Source organism: Abramis brama (assembly GCF_963993115.1).
Source record: "Abramis brama genome assembly, chromosome: 16".
Classification (NCBI taxonomy): domain Eukaryota; kingdom Metazoa; phylum Chordata; class Actinopteri; order Cypriniformes; family Leuciscidae; genus Abramis; species Abramis brama.
The window spans coordinates 14,616,663-14,628,899 of record NC_139978.1 but is presented as its reverse complement, the minus strand read 5'-3'; the positions used below and the strand labels follow the sequence as shown (position 1 = coordinate 14,628,899).

Sequence of the window (12,237 nt, the reverse complement as noted above, 5' to 3'; positions counted from 1 at the left end):
AGCGCACTGCTTTCTAAATATTGGCAGCAGCCATTGAAAAACTAGATGTTAAGCATGTATGTGTTAGGGTGCTAGATCAGATACATGTGTTCACGTCCGGAGGGAAAGTGCATGTAACAGTGAATGAAAAAAGTATGAACAGTCCATTAATGGATTAAGTGTCAGGTCAATGCCAGCGCTTCACACAGGTCACAAACAGCTTATCTCCTGCACACAAAAACATGTTCGCACACACAAAATTATGCCAGGCCGGGTTTAGCAGGTAATCGGAGTGCAGCAGAGATTGTCAGTCTGGTCTATCTAAAAGCTTGATCCAATAATAGCCATGTTGCAGGTGCTATTCAGATAACTCCTCATGGGATCCCAATCACACAGACATGCACATATTTCCATTTTTGAAGGGGTATGACCTTGTATTTCACATAGCAGGGTGTGATACATCTATAGCGTGCCACTAACACAAAGTGCTTCAGTTAACAAAACAGTGACTTTTTTTTCTCTCTTCCCTCTCATCTTTCATTCCCCCCTCCACCCCTCTCCCAAACACCAGAAGCGTTCCGGCTCTGATCTGTGGCTGTGGCGTCAGATTTAGATCGGAATACAAATGATGCCTGGAATAAAACACTCTTTGGCTAAAAGTGCGACCCGCTGCAGATTACAGTCCTCACTTCTGCACTTCCAAGAGATTCTAAACCCAGATTGAAAAAAAAAACTTTTATTTCTGGCGAAAATTTAACAGAAGTAGAACTGCCCCTGGCATCATCTGCTGTGTGGCGTTAGTGTGTGTTTGCAGCTTTGTTGTCGGCACAGCTTGCCGTGGAAATGACTGCTTCCTGAGTGCAGGACAACAAGTGTGTCCAGGTGTGTGGGCATCATCTGTGCCTGCGGGTAAGGTTGGCTTCAGAGCTATGCCACTGCCAAGCACCCATCTGTTTGGAAAATGTTGTGTAAATGTTGTGAGGGGGTTCTGGCAGTGGTATTTTAAAACCCACCTAAGCCCTGCTGGGTTCAGCTACTGGGTAGACACAGATTAAAAGTGCTTCAATACACTTGAGTTAAGAGGCACAAGCCTTGTGTGTAAGCACACAAACATACACACATTCATCTGTGCTCAGTGGCAAAACCACTAAAGAAAAAAAGCAAATAATCCAAATTTTCACAATTCAATCAATTCTTGATGAATAGAAAAACATTCTATTTGCCTTTTTTCCTCAGTGAATATCCAATTAGACTTGGAATTACACTTTTGCACATAACTGTACATATAGCCCTTGTTTCTCAACAAAATATTATTTAAAACTCAAGGATTTCACCATCTAAAGTTCACTGTATTATAAAAAGAATCACACAATCCAGACAGAAAGGAATCCAGAGGAGAAGAAAATAAATAAATAAATAAATAAATGCCGTATGATCTTCAAGCCCTCAGATGAGAAAACGGGGGGAAAAGGTATTGGTAAATCTGAGACAGACTTTCTGCAAACTAGAAAGGTGTGCTGGGGTCTGACAAGTCTACATTTTAAATTATTTTAGGAAATAATAGACATTTTTCCCAATCTATGCCCTCAATTATATGTCGCATTACAAACAAAATGAATACCTTTCAAGAGATACAACTCTTTGTCTTTCCTGCTCCTGAGGTTTCATTCAGAACGATGAGTCACAAATCTTTTAGAGATTCAGATAAAAGTTCCAATTATTTTTCATTATTTGTTGATATTTAAATTTCATACACATCCTTGACTCTTTGAATAATTGCCTGCAATTTACCTTTATGTTGCATGTGCCCACAGGTGACATTTGTGTGTGTATTAATGTACTCAAGTGGAACCGAGCATGGCTGAAAAAATAAAGAAAAACAAAGAGCGAAGGGGTACAGAAAAGAAAGAACTGCATGATTACTATACATTGGTATTAATGAGGGGCACTAAAAGACTAATTTCCCAAGATATCTCATCTATATAATAAGTGCCATTAGTGGGAGCCATTATGTCACAGGTATACACACTCACCACTCCATGTATCTTAATGTACACACACTATGACTAATAGTTATCTCTCTCTCTCACACACACACACTTTTACAGAATCCATTCACACATAGTAAGCATCCTTAAACCATGCTTGTATCAGGTAGCGGTTTATTAATGAGTCAGTCTGTGTCATTGAGTGGGAGTACAAAGGATGGGACGCTCTCTTTCTCTCTCAAGAAGGAGAGCATGAGTCCCAAAGGTTCTCATTAGTTTGATCTCTACAACACACACACACACACACACACACACACACACACAGTGTGATATGAACGTGGTTTGCACATACTGATTCCACAAGAGTGTGCCAACGAGTCCCCCACCCCCCCCTCTTGGCTACATCAAAGCAATGGTTATTATTAGATAACATCTGTATTGTGCACTGCATACTAGACTTACTTCATGTTCAGGCTTTGTCATGCAATACTAAGGTCATTTTCTTGAGCATCATTTTAAATCAGTGGTTCTCAGCTGGTTTTGCTGCAGGACCCAGATTGTTTCCCCATTGGACATGGAGTGGTGACCCAAAATTGTCCTTAAAATCAAATGCTGAAATGTATTAATTAGTTTATTATTAAATGCTGCTTGAAATGTTAAAGATTTCATGCTCTCATTCACATTTTATATTAACTTAAAGGGTTAGTTCACCTAAAAATGAAAATTTTCATTTATTCATCACTTATTCATCATAATTTATTCACCCTTGTGTCATTACAAATCCACAAGACTTTCATTCATCTTCGAAACACAATTTAAGTTTTTTAATAAAACCTGAGATTTCGGAAAAACTTTGATGCTTCAAAAAGAATAAAACGTAAGCAAACGGATATTCATATGAATCGAGCAGACTTCTGAAGTCTTCTGAAAAGAGCCATTGAGGTTTGTTCTTGTGTGTCAAGCAAGCATGTTTGAGCTTCCATTTACCATATTTGACGTGTTTTATGTATGTGTGTTGATTAAAAGCCTAAATTAAATATGTTCATCATCTGAAGACTTGGATTAAACTGCTCAATTAACATGGATTATGTGTCAAAGTTATGGTGGAATGGACTTTCAAAGGAGGGACAGAAATCTCTCTGATTTTATTTTAAAAAAAAAAATCTGCATTTGTGTTCAGAAGATGAACAACTATCCTATGGATTTGCAAATTATGACAGAATTTAAATTTTTGGCCAAACTTTCTCTTTAAGTAGTTTTGCTCATGTTTTTGAGGATTAGGGCATGTAACACAACCTATCCATGTTAGCATCTGCCCACTTCTATCACTCCTTCTCTTCCCTTTACCTCTGTACAGATAAAACGTTGTCGGGATAATTCCGGTTCACGTGGCTACGCGGAAGCGATAAATAATTCTTTATAATACATTTTTAAGGCCAGACAAGTAGTTTGTTGAGGGTTGGTTTGTAAAGAAGGACTACAGGCCTGCGCACATATATATTCAAACGCGTATACCTATAGACTACACACGCATGTCGGTTTGCGCAGAGATAAACCTTTTTTTTTTTTTTTTTTTACTTTTTTTTCATCTATTTCAGAATCTATTTCAGGGAGTGAGTTCTCGAGACACCAGGCACTGTTTGTGAGGATGAGCGGGCCGGAGCGCGTTAAGGGTTTTCTGTTAGAACGGTGTCGTGTTAGCGGCCCCTAAGTTAATAACCAATGATCTTTGCAACAGAAGTGAATCAATCAATCAAAACTAACTTAAGCTGGACAATAACTTTATTCTAGAGCTGCTGTAAAGCCAAAACGATCTCTGTTACTGTAATTTCCTATTATCACTGTAAAGCTGCTTTGAAACAATCTATATTGTTAAAAGCGCTATATAAATGAAGATGACTTGACTTGACTTGACTGATGTCAAAATACTGTAGGGTTCTTTGATGTGGAAAATGTTTTCATTTTAAACTGTTTTATGTTGCCATCCTAACTATAGACAATTAGTTTAGTATCTGCATGAACATTTCTTTTGTTGATATATTTACTATTAAATACAGACAACTAAAGTGGGAACTTTTTAAATAGTATTTATTTAGTCTACTTGCTACTTGCAATTGCATGTCAGATGCAAGTGAAATTATCAGGTAATAACAGACCATTTTCTTGGACAGAAATATAAATGCCCCTGGAAACAAGATAAATGCATTAATTTATTTTGGTCTGATTTCCAAGAAGAAAAAGGTGTACACATGTGCTAGAATTGTACTTTGTCAGCTTTTAGGCGTACTTTAGCCTATAGATGACCTTAAAACTAACAAACATGGACTAAAAGCCACTTGCATTTTATGTCTTCAAGTTTCTGGCCTGTTATTAGTCTTATGAATCAGACTATCCTTGAACCGCATATGTTGGTACGCTGTCTAGTGCACACAAAATTGGAAAAGGCATTCTCAAAACTGCAACCTCCAACCTGATTGATTAGCTTTACTCAATTTCCAGGGGTCCTTGGGGTGCACAGGTTTATCAGTAAACCCGAAAATATTGTGTTTACAAGATCTCATGCTGTTAGAATGAGTTCTTTTGAGGAAGACCTAGAAGCTGGATTTGAAAAAGTTTGAAGCACTGAATATTTGAACAAGTTTACATGCACGGCCTCACACTGTTTACGCTGCATAAACTGACAGCATGTAATATCACATCAATTATGTTTTGTTCTGAGAGTTACATTAAACTATGGTAAGTTGTTTAACACATTATTCAGAGTGAATATTCCTAAGTGAGTGGTTGTCGGCCTGAATAATCTGCGATGTGGACTACGCTTTATGTTGTATCAGACATCTTAGAAAACAGGTATCAGTATATTACAGTGAAAACAAATCAAGTGAAGTAAACACCTGAAAACTGCAATCATGCAGCAAATCACTTGACGCCAGTCTCTCATTATTTTGACTGTTTAGAGTTGTTCTGAACTTTGGGGAGTTTACTGCTTAAAGAATCCCTCATGATGACTACAAACGCACATTTATTCAGTTTGATGGCAGCTTAGAAACGTCTAAACCTTTCTCTCCCTCGCCGTGCAGAGTTTGACAGTGGTTTAAAAGAGTCAGGGAGAGTCGAAGAAAGAAAGACAGACAGGGTGGGAGAGAAAAATATTCATACTTTCCTCACACTCCAGAGCGCATCTCCCAAAACTCATCTCACTCAAAAAGCGCTTTAGTCTGAAATATGTCAATGTCTGGATGCAGCGCACACTGTCAGGCTGACTAAGCTCAGTTTAATCCACTGGGCAGAGTTGGAATTGGACTGGGGACTGACTGGAGTGCTGGGCGCAGTCAAACCGAACAATGAGATACTGCGATCTGTCAACGGTGTCTTCTTCTACAACCTCCGAACATGCACTCTACGACACGCTCAACATGTGACTCGAACTTTCGTCTATGTGTGGACACAATCTCAAAACGTGTTGTCTTCGTAGCAAAGCATCAACTGCGTACAGAACTTCAGACGGACAAGCAAGCCAAAAACACTTGGAAGGAAAGTGCTGAAGTGTTGGAGAGATTGCTGTGCCTCAAAATCTAGTAAGCCGCCAACACAAAGAGCTCTGTTTGATCTTCTGATGTGAAGGTCATCTCAAAACTGTAGTTAGCAAGATTATGCTCCTATCTTAGATCAAGTCTCAATATTAAGGATTTTTTTTTCTTTTTGCTCAATTGGGACAGTAATGCAGCTTTGTACTGCCAATATTTTCATGGCACTACAAAAAAAAAAAAAATTTGGCAGAAAGAAATATTTTCCATTAAATATTAGATTTATACAAAACATTTTAGAATTGAGCATCAACAGGAAAAAAAATAATAATTGACTATACAAATTTCCTTGGTGTTCCCATGAACTTTTAAACTTTCTTTGTTTCATTTTTTTGAGTTTCAGGACTTTCAGGAATGTGGGAACCCTGTTATTAGGTTTTTCATTTGCAATTATTCCTAAAATTATACAGTTAAATCACGCTATGCCATTGTCTTCCAGTTTGTGAATTTAAAGCTTTCACAGTGTTACCCTTTTGTTTATCATTTTTACCATTCAAACCTTCTATCTCATTCTTGAAATTTAAAATCATAATCCATTTAAACCAGCTAGATAATTTGACCTGTGTGAATTAAATCAGTGACGTTTATAAGGCATACAACATAAAAATGATCAACAAATGTGACAGTTCTGTCAACAGGTCTGTAACTTTCACACTGGCTCTGGGCCAGTCTTATTGTTGAGCACTGAAGGTACCTCATTTAGGACAAAAGTTTAGGTAACATCAAGCATATCCATCTCAAATGGCCAAAAAAATGTTGTCGAGGTAGACAGGGTAGATTTTGAGATAGATTCCTAGTTTTATGGGACTTAGAAGAAACAAAAAGTGAGAAGATATTTAAAGTTCCTCTGCAAAAATATGTAAAAAGGGAAGGTGAGAATAATGAAAAGAGCAAAAGCGCTGATTCAGGTTGGTATTTTCCTGGACGGTGGGCAGTATGAATATTAACTGTCAGAACAAGCGGGGATATCGATCCACCTTCTGCAGGGTTCAATAGAGCCGGCTCAAGGTTGGACAGGAGTGACAGAATTCAGAGGAGAGATCAGTGGTCTGTGTGAATGTGTCAAGAGCGTGTGGGTGTTTGTGGGTGAGTCATTCTACATCGAATCTCTGCCATCTTGAAGTCACTGTACCTTATCTGACGGATGGAAATGCCGTAACCTCTCTGAGATGAACTCATTCCTTAGTTTAGGTGAACAGTACTAAGAAAACACGATTTGACAATTGTCAGTGTGGATATATTTTGATATTTTACAAATCTTTCTCAAAATAATGACTCAGCATATTGATGTCACAGAGTTTATCAGCTCGATCTGTGATGCGGGTTGTCTCAATGGCGTTTCACTAGGGACTATTTGTTTGGACATTTTATTTTGTTTTGGACTTGATGATGGATCCATACACCACTCTGGACTATGATGACTGAGGCCTTCCTGTCATGTTTTGTCTGTGGCATGAACAGTGCTGTGATTTAAAATGCAGTGTTTGGTTCACGTCAAACATACTGTAACTAAGCATACAGTGTGTATAGCAAAAAGTTATACTTTAGTTTGTCTGTCCATAATGCATCATACCACAATTCATGAGAATCATCCAGGTGTTTCTTAAAGGGTTAGTTCACCCCAAAATAAAAATTCTGTCATCATTTACTCACCCTCGAGTAGTTCCAAACCAGTAAGACTTTCGTTCATCTTCGGAACACAAATGAAGATATTTTAATAAAATCTGAGCCTGTTTTGTACTCTCCATTGATGGCTACACAACTACCACTATGGTGCTTCAAAAAAGTTCATAAATATATTGTAAAACTAATCCATATGTATTGAGCAGTTTAGTACTAATTTTCTGAAGACACGATCGCTTTATATGATGAACAGATTAAATGCAGGCCTGTTCATCATATAAAGCGATTGTTTCTCTTCAGAGAATTTGGACTAAACCGCTCAATATAATATGGATTAGTTACAATCTATTTATGAACTTTTTGAAGTGTCAAAGTGGTAGTTGTGTTGCTGTCAATGGACTGAGAGAAATCACTCAGATTTTATTAAAAAGATCTTCATGTTCCGAAGAAGAACGAAAGTTTGGAACAACATGAGGTTGAGTAAATTATGACAGCATCTTAATTTTTGGGTAAACTAACGCTTTAAGGGCAATGACTTTTTCTACAACTGAAGAATGTGCAATTGAAATCTTAAACGTTCAACTAAACTGTCTCCATTTTACCACCAGATTATCTATATATTTCTATATACATTCTATATTTTGACTGCACTGACACAATGAGAACGCAACTAAGTTGGAGGATGACATCACTGCTTTCTGCAGAGCTGCTTTATAGCTGAATTAAATTCATTTCAAAATTGATTGAACTGAACTGAATCAACACTGAACTGACATCAGCTGAATGGCACTTGTCTTTTTTAGAACAGTAGAATTGAATTTTGTTTTCACCCTTGATCAATATTTTCCTGTTTATCCCTGGAAAGCTGCTTTGAAAAAAATCAAGTAGCTACGCTTACACTAATAATTTGTTTGTAATCAGACTTATAGCACAGTCGGATAATAATAATAATATTAAAAAGTCACATGTAACCATTTCAATGGGAATGAATTTGCCAAATCTGACTTTGATTTCATTCGGATTATAAGGGGTGGTTTAAATATTTTCTAATCTGTTCTATTTTCTAACCAAAGGTATTTCTTAAGGCACAGTACTAGACAAATTTGAAGGGAACATGGAGTGACCCCACAAATTCACTCGCTCGCAGTCAGTCTCCCTCGCACGTTTACCGCCATTTCATTCAAGATTACCATATTTATGATGTTGCGATGTACTGAATCGTGAAGTGTATCATATCATGAAGTAGTTGCCTATACCCAGCCCTACAGTTAAGAATATATTATTGCATATTTTAGGTCTCAGTGTTCTGAAATGTGCGTGTTACAGTATGTCACATATAACAGAACACACAGCATTTGAACCTTATGAAGTCTGAAATGAAAGTTCACCACCGTGACGGCCCTTTTGACACAAAAATGAACACATATATTTAAAATGTGTATGCAAATGTCTGCTATCACACTCAAACACACCCACATCCTCTTACATGAGTCTCAGTTGGTGAATATTTACAAAGAAGCTTGATACACCCACCCACCCTACCAGCCAACCAACACACACACACACACACACACACACACACACACAGTTCATGTGGCGAGACTGCAAGCTGAAGAACAAAACCCTCAGGTTCACAGACTCAGCCATAAATCGTTGTTGTGTGTTTTGATAATACACTAAACACGTGTCATTTAGTGTGTTTGTTGTTGACTCACCAGCCGCCACTGCCGAGCACATGACAAAGAACATGCCCACAGCGATTCTCTTCAGAGAGGAGGGCAGCAGGCCTTTACGTTTGAGGATGGGGTCTACCACTTTATCCTTGAGGGGAATCAACATGAGGATCAGCACGGCATCAAACATGGTCAGCCAAGCCGCTGGGAAGCGAAACGATTGCTGAAAACAGAAGGGGAATATAATGAGTCATGTTACAGGACACTAGAGGATGAATAAACAGGAAGCAGGGTGTGTGTAGGTCACTCATAACACTCAGGTGCTTCGTTCTTCTCCATTTGTCCTCCATTGAGAAAGAAAGTACAAGCCTAAATGTGAATTCTAGGAGGGCATATGAGAAAGAAAGAGAGAGATAGCAGGAAACCAAATCATTCCAGAAACCTTAGCGCCCTCATGTGGCCAGTGCTGCTCTGTGGATGTAAAACCCATCCAGTAACTGACAGAGGGACAGGTCTCTTAATAGCCCATAAAATCATTACTCAATTGTTAAGTACTTTAATATCACATGGGGATTGAATACCATGCGTCAGAGCACCTGTTTCATAATGAATGATTTCTCCCCTCACATGCCACTGATGAGTTCTGAAAAACCCATCAGAGGGAAGAAAGGAAAAAAGAGGTTGCTTCATTGTTCTGAGAGGTTTTATTTCTGTAGAAAAAGATAATGAATGGTGTTTTCCTATGCAAAACCTAGGATGATTTGGTAATAGTGATAGATTTAGAAATCTGGACTATTTTGAAAAGAAAAAAATGCCTTGATAAGGGAATAGATTTTACATGAAGAAAAAGAAAAAGAGTCAGATTTACTTATGCAAAACTTGCTGCAAGGAGGTAGCTTAGTCTTTGCTTGGGTTTCCTAAGCAGTTTTAAGCGCATTGCTATGCGCTTGCTAAGGTCTTCTGGGTCTTCTTTAAGTGTGTCACTACAGGTGATTTCCATTTGACAGAAAGTGCCCTGTGAAGTCTACTTTGCAGGGAATTCTGCCATCAAATGTGAGATTCCAATCCAAAGGGAGCAAACAAGTTCAGTTCGAAGGGTACTGCAAACAGCATAAGGAATAAGGGAAAATCGATACATCACTTCACAGGAAGTGGAGAGGGAAATTTACCCACCAGTCACTGTGCATCAGAATGTGTGAATAAAATAAAGGCGGTTAAACTAAGATGAGCGTCCAGTGTTATTATGGAATTTAATTAGTCCCAGTTGTAGTTTGTTTGTGGTTGTTCGCGGGTACTAAAAAAAGTTGTGTGAGATTGAGATGTAACCGTTACAATACAACTATCATGATTATGGTTATATAAGAAAATATACATCTAATATAACTAAATTATGTTTATTTTCATGTTAAACGTACATTGCAATATACAATTATCATTCAGTTTAGCATTTTCAAATCTGACAATTAATAATACATTTATATTTATATTATAAATACACATGATGTATTATATACACACACATGTATATCACATGAACGTATGGTAATTTATATTTATTTACAGAAGTATACATTATTATGTCATCATAGCTTCAACTTCTTTAATATGCACGAGTCACGACTCAAGTGTCATCTGTTCGATGACTTCGCATGGAGTTCCGAATGAATGCATTTGACAAATGAAGTGAAATTCAACAAATAACCCTTGCTCAGTGAGTAGGGAGCAGTGAACACTGCCTATGGACTCTGCCAGCCAGAACGCAACTTTTATTGTTGCTATGGTATTCTGGGTGGATGCCAGGGGGTTGCTATGAAGTTGCTAAGGCTCTCTAGGTGTTCTTGATAACTGGCCCAAGTAAAAAAGAAAAAGAGCCCAGACCCAAATATCTGTTTGTCTTCATTTTTCTTTCCATGTCTTGCAGCTATTTTCTCATCCGCTAAGCAAAAATCATACATTAAAAGGGTTGTTCACCCAAAAATGAAAATTTAGTCATAATTTAGTCGCCCTGGTGTTGTTTTAATGCAAAATGCCGTTCTTTCTTTTTCGAACCACCAAAGGAGAATTTTTGAAAAATGTCCCACTCACACTCATCCATATAATGGCAGTGAATAGCGACTAGCACCTTGAAAAAAAACACACACACACAAAAGTATCACAGAATGATCCCATGTGACATGTCGTATATTCCAGGTGTTCTGGGGGTAAAATAAACCCTTAATTTAATAGTGTTTGGTTTAAAAAAAAAAAAAAAAAAAAATCTGTTGTGTTCATTGCATCAAGTTATTGCAATTGCATCCACATCTGTCAACTGTCATTCTGACTATCATCAGACAAACTGAGTTCTGATCCAGATATAGTAAACTCAGTGAAGAAAGTAAATGGATACTTTTTTTGGATTTCAATGGGTAGCACTTTATGGTAACACTTTATTTTAAAGTGTCCCTATTACATATGTTACATGTACAGTACTTACCATAGTAGTAACAGTAAATTATGCATAATTACATGCAACTAACCCTCAACCAAATCCTAATCCTACCCTAACCCTACAGTAAGTACGTTGTTAATTTATATTACTCAGTACTTAAATGTATAATTACACTGTAACAATGACACCTTAAATAAAAGTGTAACCCACTTTATTTTACAGTCCTGATCCACATGTACCTACTATGTACTTATTATAGCAATTATAACTGGGTAAGAACTAGGTACTAACCCTGAACTTACCCCTAAACCTAACATTAACCTATGCAGTTACCTTGTACTTTTACCTTGCCCACACTGTAAGTACAGTACAGGTAATGTTAAATAAAGTGCAACCTTTCTGTGCATTGTATTTCATGTTGCATTTTTATTAATCTTGGTTTCTCACGACTTGTGCTTTTTTTTTTAGCGAGTCCGACTGAACTGCGGTGCTTATAGTCTCATGAATGCCCAGCCATGCACAGACGAACAGCCAAGCTCTGGATTTTCGATAAATAATACGTAAATTTCAGTTTGTTTTTTCACCAAACCCTATCAAATACCCCCAGAACAGTGCGAGTCAAACGTGTGGTCAAATTCACCAATGAGGGATTGGCCAATTTTAACTATGATTATGAGTATTTTCACTTTGGAAACCACAGGAAACCATCTGTCCTCATTTCCTGCACAGACAGGGCTTGATGATACGAATGAGCAGATGTGAGTAGATGCTGTACGCACGTAGAAAAACTTAAAAACAGCCCAATCCATTCTTGTCTTGATCTGATTGGTTGTAATTAATACGAACACACTGCACAGTATGTCGCCATCTGTACGGTTTAATTGACGTTAATCAAATAATGCCTGTAAAATGCAACACCAGAGGACTAGATGCCCGGAGCTCAAACAGAGGTTTATTAT

The 12,237-nt window shown here is 37.7% G+C and overlaps 1 protein-coding gene across 1 annotated transcript in view; it reads right to left on the bottom strand.

Moving 5' to 3' along the window:
- Positions 1-12,237, bottom strand: part of slc15a4 (solute carrier family 15 member 4) — a 62,145-nt gene that overhangs the window by 35,689 nt on the left and 14,219 nt on the right. The window contains exon 6 of the mRNA XM_084087266.1: positions 8,893-9,073. Within this exon, the coding sequence (XP_083943392.1) occupies positions 8,893-9,073 (181 nt within the window). The remainder of the gene's footprint in view (positions 1-8,892; positions 9,074-12,237) is intronic.